Source organism: Tachyglossus aculeatus, chromosome Y4 (genome assembly GCF_015852505.1).
Source record: "Tachyglossus aculeatus isolate mTacAcu1 chromosome Y4, mTacAcu1.pri, whole genome shotgun sequence".
Taxonomy (NCBI): domain Eukaryota; kingdom Metazoa; phylum Chordata; class Mammalia; order Monotremata; family Tachyglossidae; genus Tachyglossus; species Tachyglossus aculeatus.
In genome coordinates, this window is record NC_052096.1 from 1,760,903 (window position 1) to 1,778,095 (window position 17,193).

General features: G+C 61.8%; 1 protein-coding gene across 1 annotated transcript; it reads right to left on the minus strand.

The window, feature by feature from the left end:
- Positions 1-1,073: 1,073 nt before the first annotated feature.
- EHMT2 (euchromatic histone lysine methyltransferase 2) lies at positions 1,074-13,662 on the minus strand. Its single transcript, XM_038768209.1, has 26 exons — positions 13,491-13,662; positions 12,246-12,463; positions 11,018-11,102; positions 10,799-10,884; positions 10,437-10,592; positions 9,627-9,749; positions 9,426-9,537; positions 9,153-9,257; positions 8,695-8,843; positions 8,242-8,385; positions 7,901-8,130; positions 7,021-7,203; positions 6,839-6,921; positions 6,350-6,456; positions 6,137-6,259; positions 5,164-5,265; positions 4,752-4,856; positions 4,338-4,492; positions 3,897-4,064; positions 3,548-3,692; positions 3,267-3,344; positions 2,835-2,950; positions 2,643-2,729; positions 2,205-2,283; positions 1,673-1,848; positions 1,074-1,338 (listed from the first exon to the last, which is right to left on the minus strand). The coding sequence occupies exons 1-26, from the start codon at positions 13,660-13,662 to the stop codon at positions 1,158-1,160; spliced, it is 3,468 nt and encodes a 1,155-aa protein (XP_038624137.1). The 3' UTR covers positions 1,074-1,157.
- Positions 13,663-17,193: the final 3,531 nt, after the last annotated feature.

The window sequence follows — 17,193 nt, forward strand, 5'->3', positions numbered from 1 at the left end:
TCCATCAGGTGGGACACAGTCCCCCTCCCACCTGGTGCTCAGCCAAAGGGGGAGGGGGAATTGGCATTGAATCCCCATTCTACAGATAATAATAATGTTGGCATTTGTTAAGCGCTTACTATGTGCAAAGCACTGGGGGGATACAAAGTGATCAGGTTGTCCCACGTGGGGCTCACAGTCTAAATCCCCATTTTACAGATGAGGTAAGTGAGGCTCAGAGAAGTTAAGTGACTTGCCCAAGGTCACACAGCAGACACGTGGTGGAGCCGGGATTCGAACCCATGACCTCTGACTCCGAAGCCCGGGCTCTTTCCACTGAGCTACGCTGCTTCTCTGCGTACAGATGAGGGAACTGAGGCCCAGAGGGGCGAGGGGACTTTTCCAAGTTCACTCAGCAGGCATCCTCTAGACCGTGAGCCCACTGTTGGGTAGGGACCGTCTCTATATGTTGCCAACTTGTGCTTCCCAAGCGCTTAGTACAGTGCTCTGCACACAGTAAGCGCTCAATACGATGGATTGATTGATTGATCCGGAGCCAGGATCCCGGTTATGTTTTAATGGGGAATCCAGTGGTGTTGTCCTCCTCCTCCTCCCCTCCCCAACCGGTGTCCAGCCCCCTTCCGGGCCCCGCTTCCCCTAGGCCGGTCCCACCAGGGTCTCTGTCCCGACGTGTCCCGGCCCGCGGCTTCCCCCCGCCGCCCTCCAGCTCGACACCGTGCATTTACCAAACCAAAATGTTTTATTGAAATAATTAAAAAGAAGAGAAAAAGTCCCGTCAGACCCGGCTTGTAGGGGCGGTGGGGGGTGGGTGGGAGGTTGGGGGTGTCGGCCTCTCTCCTCCCCTCCGATCCCAGTGTCCGTGTCCGCCGGGAACCCAGCCCGATCTAGATTATCCGGCTGGGGGGGCCGAGCACGGAAGTGGGAGAGGTCTGGAAGGTGAGGATGGTGCCACGCTACGGTGGAGTGAAACTTCTGAAATCTGGGAAGGGAGGGGAGAGGAGGGGTCCCCGCCCCCACGAGCAGCTGGTCCGCGGAGCGATGCTAAAAGCCGTCGAGGGGATCCAACCGGCTCCCGCCAGGGAATGCGTGAGGGCTGAGCTGGGCTTCTCCCCTCGCTGCCCCCACCCCGGGCGCAGGAGGGAGTCGCCGGGCCGCGGTCAGGGCGGGCAGGGGGGCAGGGGGCCGAGGTCGGCCAGCAGCTCCGGGTGGGGGTCCAGGCGGCCGAGCCGGCTCTGCTCCAGGGCGATGGCTTCGGCCGAGTGCTTGCACTTCTCCGAGCCGCACTGGCACGTGAAGTACTTGCTCTTGATGTCCCAGAAGCGGTCGCCGTAGTCGAAGCTGCGGGGGAGTGCGGATGGCCGGGCGGACGGATGGGCAGAAGGACAGGTGGTGGTGGGGGGGATCAATCTGGCCGCCCCAGGCCGGGCTTCCCTCCCGCTCAAACGCCAGGCCCCGACCCGAGCCGATCCTCCCTCTCAGCCGCATCCCCCAGCCCCGGGCCAGTCCCCTCTCCGGCGCCAGGGCCCTGCCTCCTGAGCCACCCGCCCCCTCCCCGCTCCATCCCTCCTTCCCGCGCTCTACCCCAGTTCCCCCTCAGCCCCTTCCCTTCCTCCCTCCTGGGCCCCGGCCCAGCTCCCCCTCTGCCTCCATCCCTCCCGAGGCCCCGACTGACCCGAGCTCCTCGCCGGCGCGGATGTCCCGGGAGCTGAAGAAGGCGATGCGCGGGAAGCGCAGGTCCTGGTGCAGCATGAAGACACGGACGGGGATGATGTTGGGGTCGCACAGGTGGTTGATGAAGCGGCTGATGTTGCCATAGTAACGGGCGTCGATACAGTACACCTCGCCGTCCTGTGCGGGTGAGGCCGACACTCCGGACGGCTACCCTCGACCCCCGGCTCGGCCCCTAAACCTCCCGCCCGGCGCGTGGGACTTGTGGGATGGGAAGACGCCCCCCGACACTGCTGTACCGGACTCTCCCAGGCGCTCAGTACGGTGCTCCGCACACAGGAAGCGCTCCGTAAATAATAGCGATGATGGTAAACGCCACCGACGGGTTGGTCGATCAGACATTGCATAGCCCGCCCGCCCGCCCAGGGGCCGAGCCAAGAGTTTCAACGCCTCAGGAAAGGGGAGCAGGAGGAAAAGGGGGAGAGGGGACCCTTCCTCAAATACCCTCCTCCCCCGGCTCCAGGTCCAGCGGGTACCTTGTTGTCCAGGTCGAACAGGTAGGAGTCGTCTTCCCTCACATCGGCCTCCGCGTCCGAGATCAACTCCCCGACGTACCTGTCCGGCGTGGTTGGCGGCTCAGTCCTGGAGCCTGGCCCGGCCCCTCCTCTCAGGCCCCTGACCCCGAGTCCCACCATCACCCCGGCCCCCAGCCCCAGGTATCCCCCTCCCCTGAGTGCAGAGACCCCCCCCAGCCCCTGCCCCCAACCCCACGACCACTCAGACTGGAGACTCTAGAGGCCCCCATCTCCATCTCCAGGACCACCCAGCTCAGAGACCCTAGACACTCTCCTCTCAGGTGAGAGGCCCGGCCCCCCCAAGTACCCACCTCAGAGTCCCAAGCCCTCCCGCCCCGGCCTCCCGCGACCCCTCAGAGGTCAGAGACCCCTCCCCATAGAGGGGGCAGGGCGACTCACTCGCAGATGAAGGTGCCCTGGGGGATGGTCTGCAGGGCGCGGACCCCCCAGCCCATCTTGGCCGTGCGGTAGAGCTGCAGCCGCACCCTGCGGGGGGAGAGGAGGGACGGACCGGGCGTCAGAGGGGCATCAGGCTGTGACGAGGGGTGGAGGGGAGGGAGCAGAGCCGGGGGGGGGGCCCGGGGTCCTCACTTGATCCCGCTCTGCACCACGCGGTTCTTGCAGTTGCGCCAGCAGGCGCAGGCCTGGTTGCACTCGAAGATGAGCGGCGGCTCGATCTTGTTGAATTCCTGCAGCAGCCGGCCGTCCTGCAGCCGGGTGGGGGCCGCGGGTCAGGGGTCAGCCTCCGCCCCCCACCCTTGCCCTGACAGAGTCCCTCCCCGCCTCCCCCCAGGGCTGCCTGTTCACTCTAGGGATATTAGGAAAGTAGGGGGAGGAAACAGGAGAGGCCGGCGACATATCTGTATGTCACCTGTGGCCAGTCTCCCCTCGGATCCTGCCCCCCACTCCAGGATGCTCCGCTCTCTGACCCATCATCATCATCTCTGTCCCCCCGCCACCCTGGGGGGGACCCTTCCTCCTGCTCGGGACGGGCCCCGGGCCCAGGACGGGGGGTGGGCTCACCTTGTCGTACCAGCAGCGGATGCTCAGCTGGCCACACAGGCAGTTGGAACTGGAGCAATCGTCCCCACAGGTGCAGTGCTGAGGTGGGGATGGGGGTGGGACAGGGACACTGGGGTCACCCTGGGACCTGCCCGCCCATCCCACCCCCCGGAATACTCCCAACCCCCTAGACAGGAATCCGGGGGCAGGGATGGAGTCCAGGGGCAGGGAAGGTGAGGAACGAGCACAGAAGGGAGGAAAAAGGTCTCGGGGACCCGTCCGAAATGGGACGCCGGGCTCGCCTGCAGGTGGGTGATGTTGCGGTCGATGTTCATGGTGGAGGTCTCGCAGTTCTCGGAGACGTACTTGTAGTCCTCGGGACATGGCTCCCCGTCCACGCCGTTCACGCACGGGATGGGCACGTTCTCGTAGCCCCGCGCCACGTCCCTGCGGCGGGGCCAGGAGTGGGGGTGGTGCTCGGTGCCCGCGGGGAACAGACCCCCGGGCGTTGCTCGGCTCACCCCCGCCCCAGCCCCTCAACAGCCGCCGCCGGCCCCCCGGACCCAAGCCGGGTTCCCACCGCCCCCCGCTCGGCCACCCTCCTCCCCGGCATCCCCCGAGTGCTCACGGTGCCGCCCCCGGGGCGCCCACCTGCAGACGATCCTCTCGGTGCGCAGACAGCGGTTCCCCACCCCGAGGCGCAGCTTGCGGCTGAGCTGCAGGGCGAACCAGACGTCGGAGCGCTCGGCTGTCAGGTCCCAGGCCGTGTCCCCCTCCTTGTTCCGCAGCTCCGGGTCCGCCCCGCGGGACAGGAACAGCCTGGCCGGGGGGGGGGGGGGGGGGGGGGACGGACACACGTGTCGGGGCCGGGTCGCCCGCCCAGTGCTGAGTGGGTGGGTCGGGGGCCTCACAACACAGTCACGGTAGCACTTGTGGGTGACGATAGGCAGCAGGGTGTCCCCGTGTGTGTCGGAGGCGGTGCTCACAACACGCAGTTGTGGTAGCTCTGGCGGGTGGCGACGTGCGGGGGCGGGTCGCTGTGTGTATGTGTGTGTCTGTGTCCCCCCGGGGCAGGGCGGGGGCGGGCCTCACAGCACGCAGTCGTGGTAGCTCTCGCGGGCGGCGATGTGCAGGGGCGTGTCGCCGTGGTAGTTGACGGCGTGCAGGTCGCAGCGGGCGTTGAGCAGCACCTCGGCGATGGCGGCGCTGCCTGTGAACGAGGCCCAGTGCAGGCAGATGTTCTCCTCCTGCAGGGGGGGGGCGGCGGCAGCGGCGGGGGTCTGAAGGGGGGCCGGACCCCGGCTCCCCCCGACCCAATCCTCTCCCCGGTCTCCCCCGCGTCTCTTCATCCCCCCTAAACTCTCGGTTGGTTGGTCGGGCACCCCCGCCAACTCTGATGGTCCCCCTCGAGCTCTCGCACTGTCGGTCAGCAGGACCGGGACAGGACCACCCCCTTCCTCCTCCCCGTCCCCCTGACCCGGGCGGTCTCCCCGCTGGCGCGCTCACATTGTCGGTCAACGTGACGTCCGCCCCCCGCGTCAGCAGCAGGCGGATCACCTCGATGTGCTTGTGCTCCGCTGCCCAGATGATGGGGGTCCAGCCCCCGTTGTCCTGGGGGAGACCTGAGGTCAGAGGTCACGCCCCTCCCTCCGAGACCAGGGCGGCAGCCAGCGGCCACAGGGCGAGGGGGAGACGGGCGCATCGACGCACCCCCGGAAATGGGGGGGGACGGACGCAGCCCGGGATGGGGTCAGGGATCGGGAGCAGGATGAGGTGGAGGGACGGGGACGTCGGGGTCCCGGGTTGGGACTGAGGTGAGGTTACGGACGAGGTCGGGGGCTGGGATCGGGCGGAGGTCAGGGGTCGCGACGGGGACGGGCGTTGGGAGTGGGGTGCCTCTCGGGGGGGCGGGGCTGACCTGAGCGTTGACATCGACCTGCCCGGTCCCCAGCAGCAGGCTGACCATCTCCAGGTTCCCGCTCTTGGCCGCGTGATGGAGGCAGGTGGAGCCGTCTTCCTCCTGGACGGGAGACGCGGGCAACGGCGAGGAGATCAACGGGGTTGTTATGCGTCCACCAGGTGCCCAGCGGACACCAGACTGGACACGGTCCCTGCCCCCGTCAGGGCTTACGGTCCAGGGGGAGAGAGAATGGATATTTCACTCCCACTTCACCGAAGAGGGAACTGAGGCCCAGAGTGGCTTGCCCTCGGTCGCCTGCCAGGTGACCAGGTTCCCTGATTCCCGGGCCCCGGGATGCTCCCTGTTGGGAGGGGTGGTACGCCCACACTGGCCCTCTGGCCCCCCAAAGTGGCCAAGGAGGCCAGCCCTGAGTCCTTGTGGGCAGGGGACGTGTCGGCCAACTCTCTTAAACCGTCCCCTCCCAAAAGTGCTTAGGTCAGCGCTCCGCGTATACTGAGCGCTCGGTGACTGCCATCGATGACGACTTCAGGGTCACCATCCACCACTGCCACCTCTCTCCCGGGCTCCCCTTTTCCTCCTCGCCTGTTGGCTTTAGCTCGCGACGTGACCCGGGGCGGGGGGGTCCCGCCCGGCTGCCGGACCAGACTGGACCGGCTTCCTGCAGCCCCCGGGCGGGGGGGCCTGGGTCACCATGGCCCCAATTCCGAACCGAGGGGTCGCTGGGGCTCGGAGGCGCTGAGCCGTCAGATTCACGGGGCCCAGTGACCCCCACCACCCTTGTGTCCACGTCTTCAGCCTCTCCCATCCCCTCCACCCGTTTTGGATTTTAGGGTCTCGACCGTCAGCTCCTCGCGGACATCTACGCTCTTTCCCGTCTTCCGGCCCTCGCGCTGCTTGCCCTCCCGGCTGAACCGCCCCGCCGGCCGCCCGCTCTCCACCTGCACCCGCCCCGGCCCCGGCCTGGGCCCACCTTGCTGAAGACGCAGCCCCCGCGCTGCACCATGTAGCGGGCGGCCTCCACGTGGTTGTTGACCACGGCCTCCATGAGCGGCGTCCGCTGTAGCTTGTCCACCGCGTTGATGTTGGCCCCGGCCTGCGGGGCGGGGGAGAGGGAGGTTGGACGGAGGCCACGGGGGAAGCCAGGAGATGGCAAGCGGGGGAACGGGTGGCCGGGCCCCCTGACCTGCAGCAGGACGTGGCAGATCTCCAGCGAGCCCTTCTGCGCGGCCGCGTGCAGCGGGGTTCGCTTGCTCTGCTGGTCGCTCTGGAAGTTGGGGTCCAGGTTGTCCACTGAGGGGGCGGGACAGGATCATCAATCGTATTTGATGATGATGGATGGATGGATGATGATGGATGGATGGATGGATGGATGGATGAAGGATGATCGCTCACGGCCTTCAGGGGCCCGACCGGGAGACCACGGGGCTCGGAGAGGGAGAGTCACGGCCAAGAGACAGCAGGCCTCGGGGAGGGACGGAGACGTGGCCGGGAGCCACCCTATCTCGCGGAGGGACAGGGACCCAGGCCGAGAGACGCCGTGCCTCAGGGAGGGACGGAGTCAAGGCCGGGAGACACCGCCAAGGGACACTACGCCCCTGGGAGGGGCAGAGACGCAGCCAAGAGATGCTAGGACTCAGAGGGATGAGAGACGTGGGTCCTGGGAGAGACTCACGGAGCATGAGGACCACTTTCTGCAGTTCCCCCTGCTTCACCGATAGGTACAGCTGCCGGGGGTGAAAACGCAGCTTCTTCCTCCTGCCCGGTGGGGACGGCGCGGTACAGGGGGATGGCTCCGCGTCTCCAGTCTCCCCGCCCCTCCCTGTCCCCTCTCCCCCCACCGCGGCCTCCCCTCACCTCTCCGACTCCTGGACCACCAGAGCCTTCTCCAGCGCCTCCCGGCCGGGCCCGGCCTCCAGCCCCACCGCGGAGAGGCAGCCGCCGTTGGGTAGGGCCAGGGACGGCCCGGAGCTGTCGATGGTGTCGGCCAGAGGCTCGCAGGGCGGCCGCCGCGGCTCCCCGTGCCCACGCATCCGGGCGCTGGCGGGTCCGGACGGACGGACCGGGAGACAGGGGCGGAGCGTTGAGCTGAGGGGCGGGGGACGTCGGCCCACCTCCCCGGGACACCTCCGGGGTGGGTGGCACCGTGCTGGGCACCCAGGAGAGCACGGTGGGGGGAAACAACCCGGGCCTTGCCTTCGAGGGGCTTCCGTTCCAGTGGGGGAGACAGACGGGTGGGCACCAACGCCGTCCCGCCCCTCTAGGCTCTAAGCGGGCTGTGGGTCGGGAACGCGTCCACCAGCTCTGTTGTGCCGTCCCCTCCCGAGCACTCAGTACGGCGCTACGGACACAGTAAGGGCCCAGTAGATGCCACTGATGACGATGGAGAATAATAATAACGATAGCATTTATTAAGCGCTTACTATGTTCTAAGCGCTGGGGAGGTTACCAGGTGATCAGGTTGCCCCACAGGGAGCTCGCGGTCTTAATCCCCATTTTCCAGATGAGGGAACCGAGGCCCGGAGAAGTGAAGTGACCGGCCCAGAGTCACCCAGCTGACAAGTGGCCGAGCCGGGATTTGAACCCACGGCCTCCGACTCCAAAGCCCGGGCTCTTTCCCCTGAGCCACGCTGCTTCTCCGGACCACCAGAGAATAAGGCACACCTGCTGACGGCAGGGAACGGAGACGGGATTGGCAGGGCAGGAGAGAAAGGAGGTGAGGGGGCCCCGGCGGTACCTGGGTTGGGAGGTGTCGGCCCGGCCGGGGGCATCCTGGGCAGGGGGTGGCGGGGCGGGGGTCCCGGGGGGCGGGACGGCCACATTCTCCCGGGCGATGGTGACCTCCTGGGCCTCGGAGGCGTCCTCCCCGCAGTGGGGGCAGAACACCATCCCGTTCAGCTGGGAAACGCAGGCCTTGTGGAAGCGGTGGGTCACCCGGAAGTCGGGGTGGCACTCCAGGAACGTACCCTGCGGGCGGCGGGCACGGAGGGGGCCGCTCAGCGCCCCGCCGTGGGGGAGGCGGGCGGGGGGCGCGGTCACCCCGGAGCCCAGCGCCCAGCCCCCGGGGCCCCCGCTCACCGCCGAGCAGAAGTATCCGCAGCCCGGACAGCAGTAGTGCTTGACCATCCGCGCCCGGTGAGTCTCGCACAAAACCATCAGCGCCACCCGGCTCGAAGGCCTCATCGTCTCCCGCTTCAGGATCCCCGCGCTGCAGCCCAGCAGCTGCGGGGGTCGGGGGGGGGGGGGGGGGGGGGGGGGAGACGGGAGACCACCCGGGAGGGGGATTAGAAAGAAAGTTAAGATCCCACTCCTAACTCCCCTTCCTCAGGCCCTACCCCCTCGGTGCTCCACCTCCTCACTAATTCAGCGGTCACACGCGTGATCACCTCCCCAAATCACTCACTGATCTCTCTCCAACATACACACACACATACGTGTGCCCTGTCTACTTCCCGCCCAGGCCCTACCCCGTTACCCCCCGCCCCAATCGACCCAGGTGGGCCGCGCCCCCCGGCCCGCCCACCCCCTCACCTCCCCATCCACGCTCTCCGTGGCCATGCACTTGTGTCCCGCCCGCTCGCTGATGCGATCGATCTTGGGAGCCTCCATGCGGCAGCTGCAGAGGGGCAGCTCCTCGAAGCCGCGCTCGGTCTCCAGGGACGACGTGTCATTGGAGACCCCTGGGGACGGGGGCGGAGGGGGGCTGGTCCACGGGGGTCCTCCCCCGGTACCCCTGCACCCCCCACCCCCCGGACTGCCAGCTTCCGGAGGGCGACGATCGGACTCTCCCAAGCGCTCAGTCCGGTGCTCTGCATGTGTGTCCCTCGTGGGCCGACACTGTGTCTACTACAGTGTTGTACCATCCCAACTGCTTACTGCAGTGCTCTGCACGCAGGAAGTGCTCAATAAATGCCACTGGTTGGCCCAGTGTCTTCTCTCCCCAGCTGACACCCTCCGGGTCCTCCCGCCCCCGACCCCACCCTGGTTACCTGCATGGCTGGGGGAGAGGTTCCCCTCCCTGGGCAGCTCCAGGGACCCCAGCGGCACCTCCATGTACTCAGTGGGGGCGGTGGAAGGTCCCACCCCATTCACGCCTGAGGCATGGAGAGAGGAGGAGGGGGCTGGAGGGTGGGGGCGCCAGGGACCTGAAAGCCCAAGGGGAGATTCCGGCGGAGGATCCCGAGGGTGGACTTGAGGAGGGACTCCAGGGTGGACCCCCCCACCCCCAGGGCGAACCCCAAGGGTGGACGGGTGGACGGCACCTCGCGGCTCCTTGGGCCGGGCCTCCCGTTTGCGCCGCTTCCTGGTGGGCTTCACCCAGGGACTGTCTTTCCGCCACTTCTTCTTGGCCTTGCGCCGGACGCTGGAGCCGCTCTAGGAGGGAGCGGAGCCACCTGAGATGGGAACCCCGCCCCTAACCCCATCTCCCACCCCCTCGGCCCAACCAGCTCCCCGGCCCTCACCCTGTCAGACTGATTCCCCGACTCTTCGTCTTCCTCCTCTTCCTCCTCCTCCTCCTCTTCTTCCTCTTCCTCCTCCTCCTCTTCCTCCTCACTCAGCTGCTCCGCCAGGGCCTCGGCCTCAGACTGGAGGAGACGGAGGGGCGGCCGGCCGTGAGGAAGGGGGGCGGGCGGCCGGCCACGGGGAGACCGAGACGCAGGCAAAGGCGGCCAGAAGCGGGCAGACGGAGCCACCGGGAGACCAAGGCAGGCCGAGACGAGCCGGGGCGGGCCACGGCAGGCAGATGGAGACGGAGGGAGGCCGAGGCGGGCAAATGGAGGCAAGAAGGAGGCCGAGGCAAGCAAGCGGAGACAAAGGGAGGCCAAGGCGGGCAAGCGGAGACAGAGCGAGGCCGAGACAGGCAGAGGGAGAAGAGGGAGGCCAAGGCAGGCAAGCGGAGACAGAGGGAGGCCAAGGCGGGCAAGCAGAGACAGAGGGAGGCCGAGGTGGGCAAGCGGAGACAGAGGAAGGCCAAGGCAGGCAAGTGTAGACAGAGGGAGGCTGAGACACGCAGAGGGAGCAGAGGGAGGCCAAGGCAAGCAAGTGGAGACAGAGAGAGGCCAAGGAGGGCAAGCAGAGATAGAGGGAGGCCAAGGCGGGCAAGCGGAGGCAGAGGGAGGCCGAGACAGGCAGAGGGAGCAGAGGGAGGCCAAGGCAAGCAAGCGGAAGCAGACGAGACATCTGCACGGTAAGGGAGGAGAGGCCGTGGAACTGAGTTAGGCGCCAAGGAACTGGCCGGCGGGGGGGTCGGGGGCAGCGGGGCCACCCCTCACCTTGCTGTCAGAGTCGACCCGCTCGTCGACGGAGTAAGAGTCGTAGTACAGGCTGAAGCCCTCGCCCACGTCCGTCTCCCAGTCCTCCAGGGTCCCCCGGCCCCCCTTGTCCAGGCTGGACGCCCCCGGGCCCTGGGCTGGACCCAGATCCTCTGACTGGGAGAGGAGGAGAATGGGGAAGAGAGAGACGGAGAGGCAGATAAAGGGAGAGAGGAAGAGAGGAAAGACCGGGGAGGGGAGATGGGATCCAGGCATCCGGCCGCCCCCCCAGCACCAGGCCGCAGCTCCTCCCCATCTCCGCAGTCCCCACTCCCCTCCTGGGACCTGAGGGGCTGACCCCCGCCTCCCCCCGGGCCCCATACCTCTCCCCTGAGATGTCCACCCCTGTCCAGTTCTCTATTGTGAGATCCTTCATCCATCAGGTCCAGTTTTCTCCGCTTAGCGATGTCTGGGAGGAGGGAGGGGAAAGTGAGACCCCGCTCCAGACCCCAGAGCCAACTGGCCTCACCCCTCCCCAGAGCTGGGCGTCCCGTAAGGGCCCCGAGGGAGCTCAGATGTGGGAGGAATGGGGGGAGACTCACCTGGGCCCATGTCCCCCACTGAACGGAGATCGTCGCTCACACGGAAATGCTGGACCTCGGGGGGCCGCTTCTCTGGAACCGGGGGCTACCCATCGGGAGGTGGAAAGTGTGAGCCCTGGAGCCCCCCACCCCCAAGACGCTCCCTCGCCCCCCCAGCACCCCTTCCTCTTTTGTAACAATATCCGTTAAGCGCTTACTACGCTCCAGGCACTGTGCTAAGCGCTGGGGTGGATAACGATCCAATCGGGTCAGACGCAGTCCGTGCCCCACATGGGGCTCACGGGTTTAGGCCCCGTTTAACGGATGAGGGGATGGGACTGGAGAGCCAAGTGACTCGCATAAGGTCACAGAGCAGACAAGTGACGGGGCCGGGCCAAGAGGATGGATAACGATCCAATCGGGTCACACAGGGGCCGTGTCCCACATGGGGCTCACGGGTTTAAGCCCTGTTTAATGGATGAGGAGACAGGCCCGGGGAGCGAAGTGACTCGCGTAAGGTCACAGAGCAGACAAGTGACGGGGCTGAGCCGAGCGGGTGGATAATGATCCAGTCGGGTCAGCCGCAGTCTGTGCCCCACATGGGGCTCACGGGTTTAAGCCCCGTTTAACGGATGAGGAGATGGGCCCGGGGAGTGAAGTTACTCGCGTAAGGTCACACAGCAGACAAGTGAAGGAGCTGGGCCGTGAGGGTGGATAACGATCCAATCGGGTCAGACGCAGCCCGTGCCCCACATGGGGCTCATGGGTTTAAGCCCCGTTTAACGGATGAGGAGACGGGCCTGGGGAGTGAAGTGACTCGCGTAAGGTCACACATCAGACAAGCGACGGGGCTGGGCCGCGAGGGTGGATAACGATCCAGTCGGGTCAGATGCAGTCCGTGTCCCACATGGGGCTCACGGGTTTAAGCCCCGTTTAACGGATGAGGAGATGGGCCCGGGGAGTGTAGTGACTCGCGTTAAGGTCACACAGCAGACAAGTGATGGAGCTGGGCCGCGAGGGTGGATAACGATCCAATCGGGTCAGACGAAGTCCACGTCCCACATGAGGCTCACGGGTTTAAGCCCCATTTAATGGATAAGGAGACGGGCCCGGGGAGTGAAGTGACTCGCGTAAGGTCACACAGCAGACAAGTGATGGAGCTGGGCTGCGAACCTTGGCTGTTCTGCCCCCCGCCCCATCCGGTAGCCACGCGGCACCTTCCCCGGGCCCTCCCCAGCACCCCTCTCACCTGCCCGCTCCCGGGCTTGGCCATGGTCTTCCGGGCCCGGTGGACCTTGGGCTTCCCGTCCGGGCCGGCCGGGGGGACCTCGGGCCCGCTCAGGAGCCTCATGGCCAGGGACTGGACCGAGGGAGGGGATTTCCCGGCCCCCGTCACGGACATTTTGGCCCGGCTTCCGCACGGTGCCCCTTTGCTGGGGGACGAGGGGAACGACTTGGTGGCGTGGCCTGGGGAGGGAAGTTGGGGACGGAGTAGGGTATGCGCAAAGCGCTGTTCTAAGCGCTAGGGAGGTTACAAGGTTAGGAGGCCTTCCCAGACTGAGCCCCCTCCTTCCTCTCCCCCCCGTCTTACCTCCTTCCCTTCCCCTCAGCATCTGTATATATGTTTGTACGTATTTATTACTCTGTTTTACTTGTACATATCTACTCTATTTATTTTATTTTGTTAGCATGTTTGGTTTTGTTCTCCGTCTCCCCCTTCCAGACTGTGAGCCCACTGTTGGGTAGGTACTGTCTCTATGTGTTGCCAGCTTGTACATCCCAAGCGCTTAGTACAGTGCTCTGCACCCAGTAAGCGCTCACTAAATACGATTGATTGATCATCATCATCATCATCATCAATCGTATTTATTGAGTGCTTACTGGGTGCAGAGCACTGGACTAAGCGCTTGGGAAGTCCAAGTTGGCAACATAGAGAGACAGTCCCTACCCAACAGCGGGCTCACAGTCTAAAAGGGGGAGACGGAGAACAAAACCAAACATACTAACAAAATAAAGTAAATAGAATAGATATGTACAAGTAAAATAGAGTAACAAATATGTACAAACATATATACATATATACAGGTGCTGTGGGGAAGGGAAGGAGGTAAGGCGGGGGGGGATGGAGAGGGGGGTGAGGGGAGAGGAAGGAAGGGGCTCAGTCTGGGTTATTGATATTGATTGATATTGATTGATTGATTGATTGCCCATCAGGCCCCAGTATATACATATATCCAGGTGCTGTGGGGAAGGGAAGGAGTTAAGATGGGGGGGGGATGGAGAGGGGGATGAGGGGGAGAGGAAGGAAGGGGCTCAGCCTGGGATATTGATATTGATTGATTGATTGATTACCCATCAGGCCCCGGTATATACATATACCCAGGTGCTGTGGGGAAGGGAAGGAGGCAAGATGGGGGGGATGATGAGGGGGAGAGGAAGGAAGGGGCTCAGTCTGGGATATTGATTGATTGATATTGATTGATTGATTGATTACCCATCAGGCCCCGGAGGGTGGCGATGCCCCCGTCGCCCGGGGGGCTCTCGGCCTCCTCCCCGAGGAGCGGGGTGTTTGCGGCCTCCTCCCCGACGGTCACCGTCACCGAGGCGGGGGACGGGGGCGGCCCCGGCTCGGGGGGGGGGCCCTTCGGCGGCGGCGGCGGCGGCATTGGGGTCCCGGGGGGGAAAGGCGGGGGGCGGGGGGGGGCCGGTTGGGCCCCGGGGCCCCCTCCTCTTTCTCCGGGGCTCCGGGGGCGTCGTCATCCTGCGGCGGCGGGTCTGCCGGGGGGGGACCCTGTGCGGGCAGAAGGGGGGGGTGAGGCCCGGGACCGGCGGGACCGGGCTCCCCCCCCACCTTTGTCCCCGGGGCCGCCCCCCCCGGAACATCGCGCGCACGCGCACGGGGGGCAGAGGGCGCGCGCCTCCCCCGGGCCCGCGCGCACCTCGCCCGCCGCCGCCGTGTCCGCCGCCGCCACCGCCGCCATGTCCGCTGGCACCGGGGCCTGCGTCACGTGGGTCCGAGGGGCGGGGCCCCGGGAAGGGGGCGGGGCCCCACCGGACAGGACCGGGCCGGGGCGGAGGGAGTCTTAAAGGGGCCGCGGACAACCCCCACCCCCACCTAGAAGCCGCGAATCAATCAATCAATCGTCTTTATTGAGCGCTTACCGTGTGCAGAGCGCTGGACTAAGCGCTCGGGAAGTCCAAGTTGGCGACATAGAGAGACGGTCCCCACCCAACAGCGGGCTCACGGTCTAGAAGGGGGAGACGGACAACAAAACCAAACGCATTAACAAAATAAAATCAATAGAATAGATAGGTACAAGTCAAATTAATAGAGGAAAAAATATGTACAAACATATATACATATGTTACATACATATATACATACAGTCTTTTAGACTGTGAGCCCGCTGTTGGGTAGGGACCGTCTCTATATGTTGCCAATTTGGACTTCCCAAGCGCTTAGTCCAGTGCTCTGCACACGGTAAGCGCTCAATAAATACGATTGATGATGATGATGATGATGAGCCACGCGAAGCACTGTGGCTCAGTGGAAAGAGCCCGGGCTTGGAAGTCGGGGGTCATGGGTTCGAATCTCCTGCTCCACCACATGTCTGCTGTGTGACGTTGGGCAAGTCACTTCACTTCTCTGAGCCTCAGTGACCTCAGCTGGAAAATGGGGATGAGGACTGTGAGCCCCACGTGGGACAACCTCATCAGCTTGTGACCTCCCCAGCGCTTAGAACAGTGCTGTGCACATAGGAAGCGCTTAATAAATGCCATTATTATTATTATTATTATTATTATTATAGACACACCCCGCCGCGAGAGCGCCCGCCCAGTCTCCTAAGGCCGCTTCTTCGTTCTTTTTCTCGCCCCCTCCTATTTTTCCTCTTTTTCCTTTTCCCCCCCTTTCCTCTTCTTTTATTCTTTCTCCCTTCTCTTCCCTTTTTCTGCTTCCTCTTTTTCCTCCCGTCTTTTTCCTTTGTCACGCTCTCTCTTTTCCTTTTACCTTCCTTTTTGCTTTTCCGTCGCTATTTTTCCTCTTTCCTTCTTTTTCTTTTCTCTTCTCTCCTTTTCTTTGTTTTTCCTTCTTTTTTCTTTTTCCGTCTCCTTTTCTTTTTCTTTTCCCTTCATCTTCTTTTTCCATCTCCGTTTCCTTTTTCCTCTTTCCTTTTCCATCTATTTTTCGTTTTTACTCTTTCCTTCCCTTTTTCCTTTTCCCTTCTGTTTTTCCTTTTTCCATCTTTTGTTTTTCCTTTTTCCATCTCCTTTTCTTTTCCTTTTTCATCTGTTTTTCGTTTTTACTCTTTCCTTCTCTTTTTCCTTTTCCCTTCTGTTTTTCCTTTTTCCATCTTTTGTTTTTCCTTTTTCCATCTTCTTTTCTTTTCCTTTTTCCTCTTTCCTTTTCCATCTATTTTTCGTTTTTACTCTTTCCTTCTTTTTCGTTTTCCTTTTCCCTTCTGTTTTTCCTTTTTCCTTCTTTTTTCTTTTTCCATCTCCTTTTGTTTTTCCTTTTCCATCCCCTTTTCTTTTTCTTTTTCCATCTCCTTTTCCTTTTTCCTCTTTCCTTTCCCATCTATTTTTCGTTTTTACTCTTTCCTTCTCTTTTTCTTTTTCCTTTTCCCTTCTGTTTTTCCTTTTTCCATCTCCTTTTGTTTTTCTTTTCCCTTTTTCTTTTTCATCTCCTCCTCTTTTCCTTTTTCCTTTCATTTTCCATCTATTTTTCGTTTTTACTCTTTCCTTCTCTTTTTCGTTTTCCTTTTTTCTTTATCCATCTCCCTTTGTTTTTCCTTTTTCCTTCTCTTTTTCTTTTTCCATCTCCTTTTTCTTTTCCCTTCATTTTCTTTTTCCATCTCCTTTTCCATCTATTTTTCATTTTTACTCGTTCCTTCTCATTTTCTTTTTCCTTCTCTTTTTCTTTTTCCTTCTCTTTTCTTTTTCCTTTTCTCTTTTTCCATCTCCTTTTTCTTTTCCCTTCATTTTCTTTTTCCATCTCCTTTTCCATCTATTTTTCATTTTTACTCGTTCCTTCTCATTTTCTTTTCCTTCTCTTTTCTTTATCCTTTTCTCTTTTTCCATCTCCTTTTCTTTTTCCTTTTTTCTTTTTCCTCCTTCCCTTTCCATCTATTTTTCATTTTTGCTCTTTCGTTCTCTTTTTCTTTTTCCTTCTCTCTTTCACTTTCCTTTCTCTATACTAAGCACTAGGGTAGATATAAGCTAATCAGGTTGGACAGAGTCCGTGTCCCATACGGGGCTCACAGTCTTAATCCCCATCTTACAGATGAGATAACTGAGGCACGGAGGAGAGAAGTGATTTGCCCCAGGTCATACCGCAGACCCTTGGTAGAGCTGGGATTAGAACCCAGGTCCTCTGACTCCAGGCCCGGGCTCTTTCCACTGGGCCGCACTGCTTCTCTAGCTTCCTTGGGCCAGAGCCAGATGGTGGAGAACTGGGAGGGCCTGTGAAGGACTCCTGGGCTCCAGAAAGTGAGAACGGCCCACCTCCATCGCACCCCTTTCTCTGTCTCATGGCCGGCCTCGGTGCCTCCATCTTCCTGCGCATCTTTGTACCGCTCTGGCTTCCCCGTCTCCCTCCCAGGCCTTTCTCTTCCTTGGCCTCTCACCTTTCCTTGTCTCCTCCTCCTCCTCCTCAGTGCTATTTATTGAGCACTTGCTGCGTGCAAAGCACAGTACTAAGCACTTGGGAGAGTAATGTCTGCTGTGTGATCTTGGGCAAGTCACTTAACTTCTCTGTTGCCAACTTGTACTTCCCAAGCGCTTAGTACAGTGCTCTGTACACAGTAAGCGCTCAATAAATACAATTGATTGATTAATTCTCTGAGCCTCAGTGACCTCATCTGTACAATGGGGATTAAGACTGTGAGCCCCACGTGGGACAACCTGATCACCCTATATCCTCCCCAGCACTTAGAACAGTGCTTTGCACATAGTAAGTGCTTAACAAATGCCAATTATTATTATTATTATTACAAGAGTTGTATTCCCTTGACCTTGGGCTCGGGTCTGTCTTTTTTTCCCCCATGGTATTTGTTAAATGCTTGCTATGTGACAAGTACTGTTCATTCATTCAATAGTATTTATTGAATGCCTACTGTGTGCAGAGCACTGTACTAAGCGCTTGGGAAGTACAAGTTGGCGACATATAGAGACGGTCCCTACCCAACAGCGGGCTAAGC

Excerpts from the sequence above, each read along its gene's own strand:
- EHMT2 (XM_038768209.1), bottom strand. The coding sequence starts at position 13,662 with ATGCCGCCGCCGCCGCCGCCGAAGGGCCCCCCCCCCGAGCCGGGGCCG. Across the intron at positions 5,266-6,136 it reads GGGGCTGCGTCTTCAGCAAG|GAGGAAGACGGCTCCACCTG; the intron begins GTGGGCCCAGGC and ends TCTCCCGTCCAG. Across the intron at positions 2,951-3,266 it reads TCCGCTGCTGGTACGACAAG|GACGGCCGGCTGCTGCAGGA; the intron begins GTGAGCCCACCC and ends ACCCGGCTGCAG.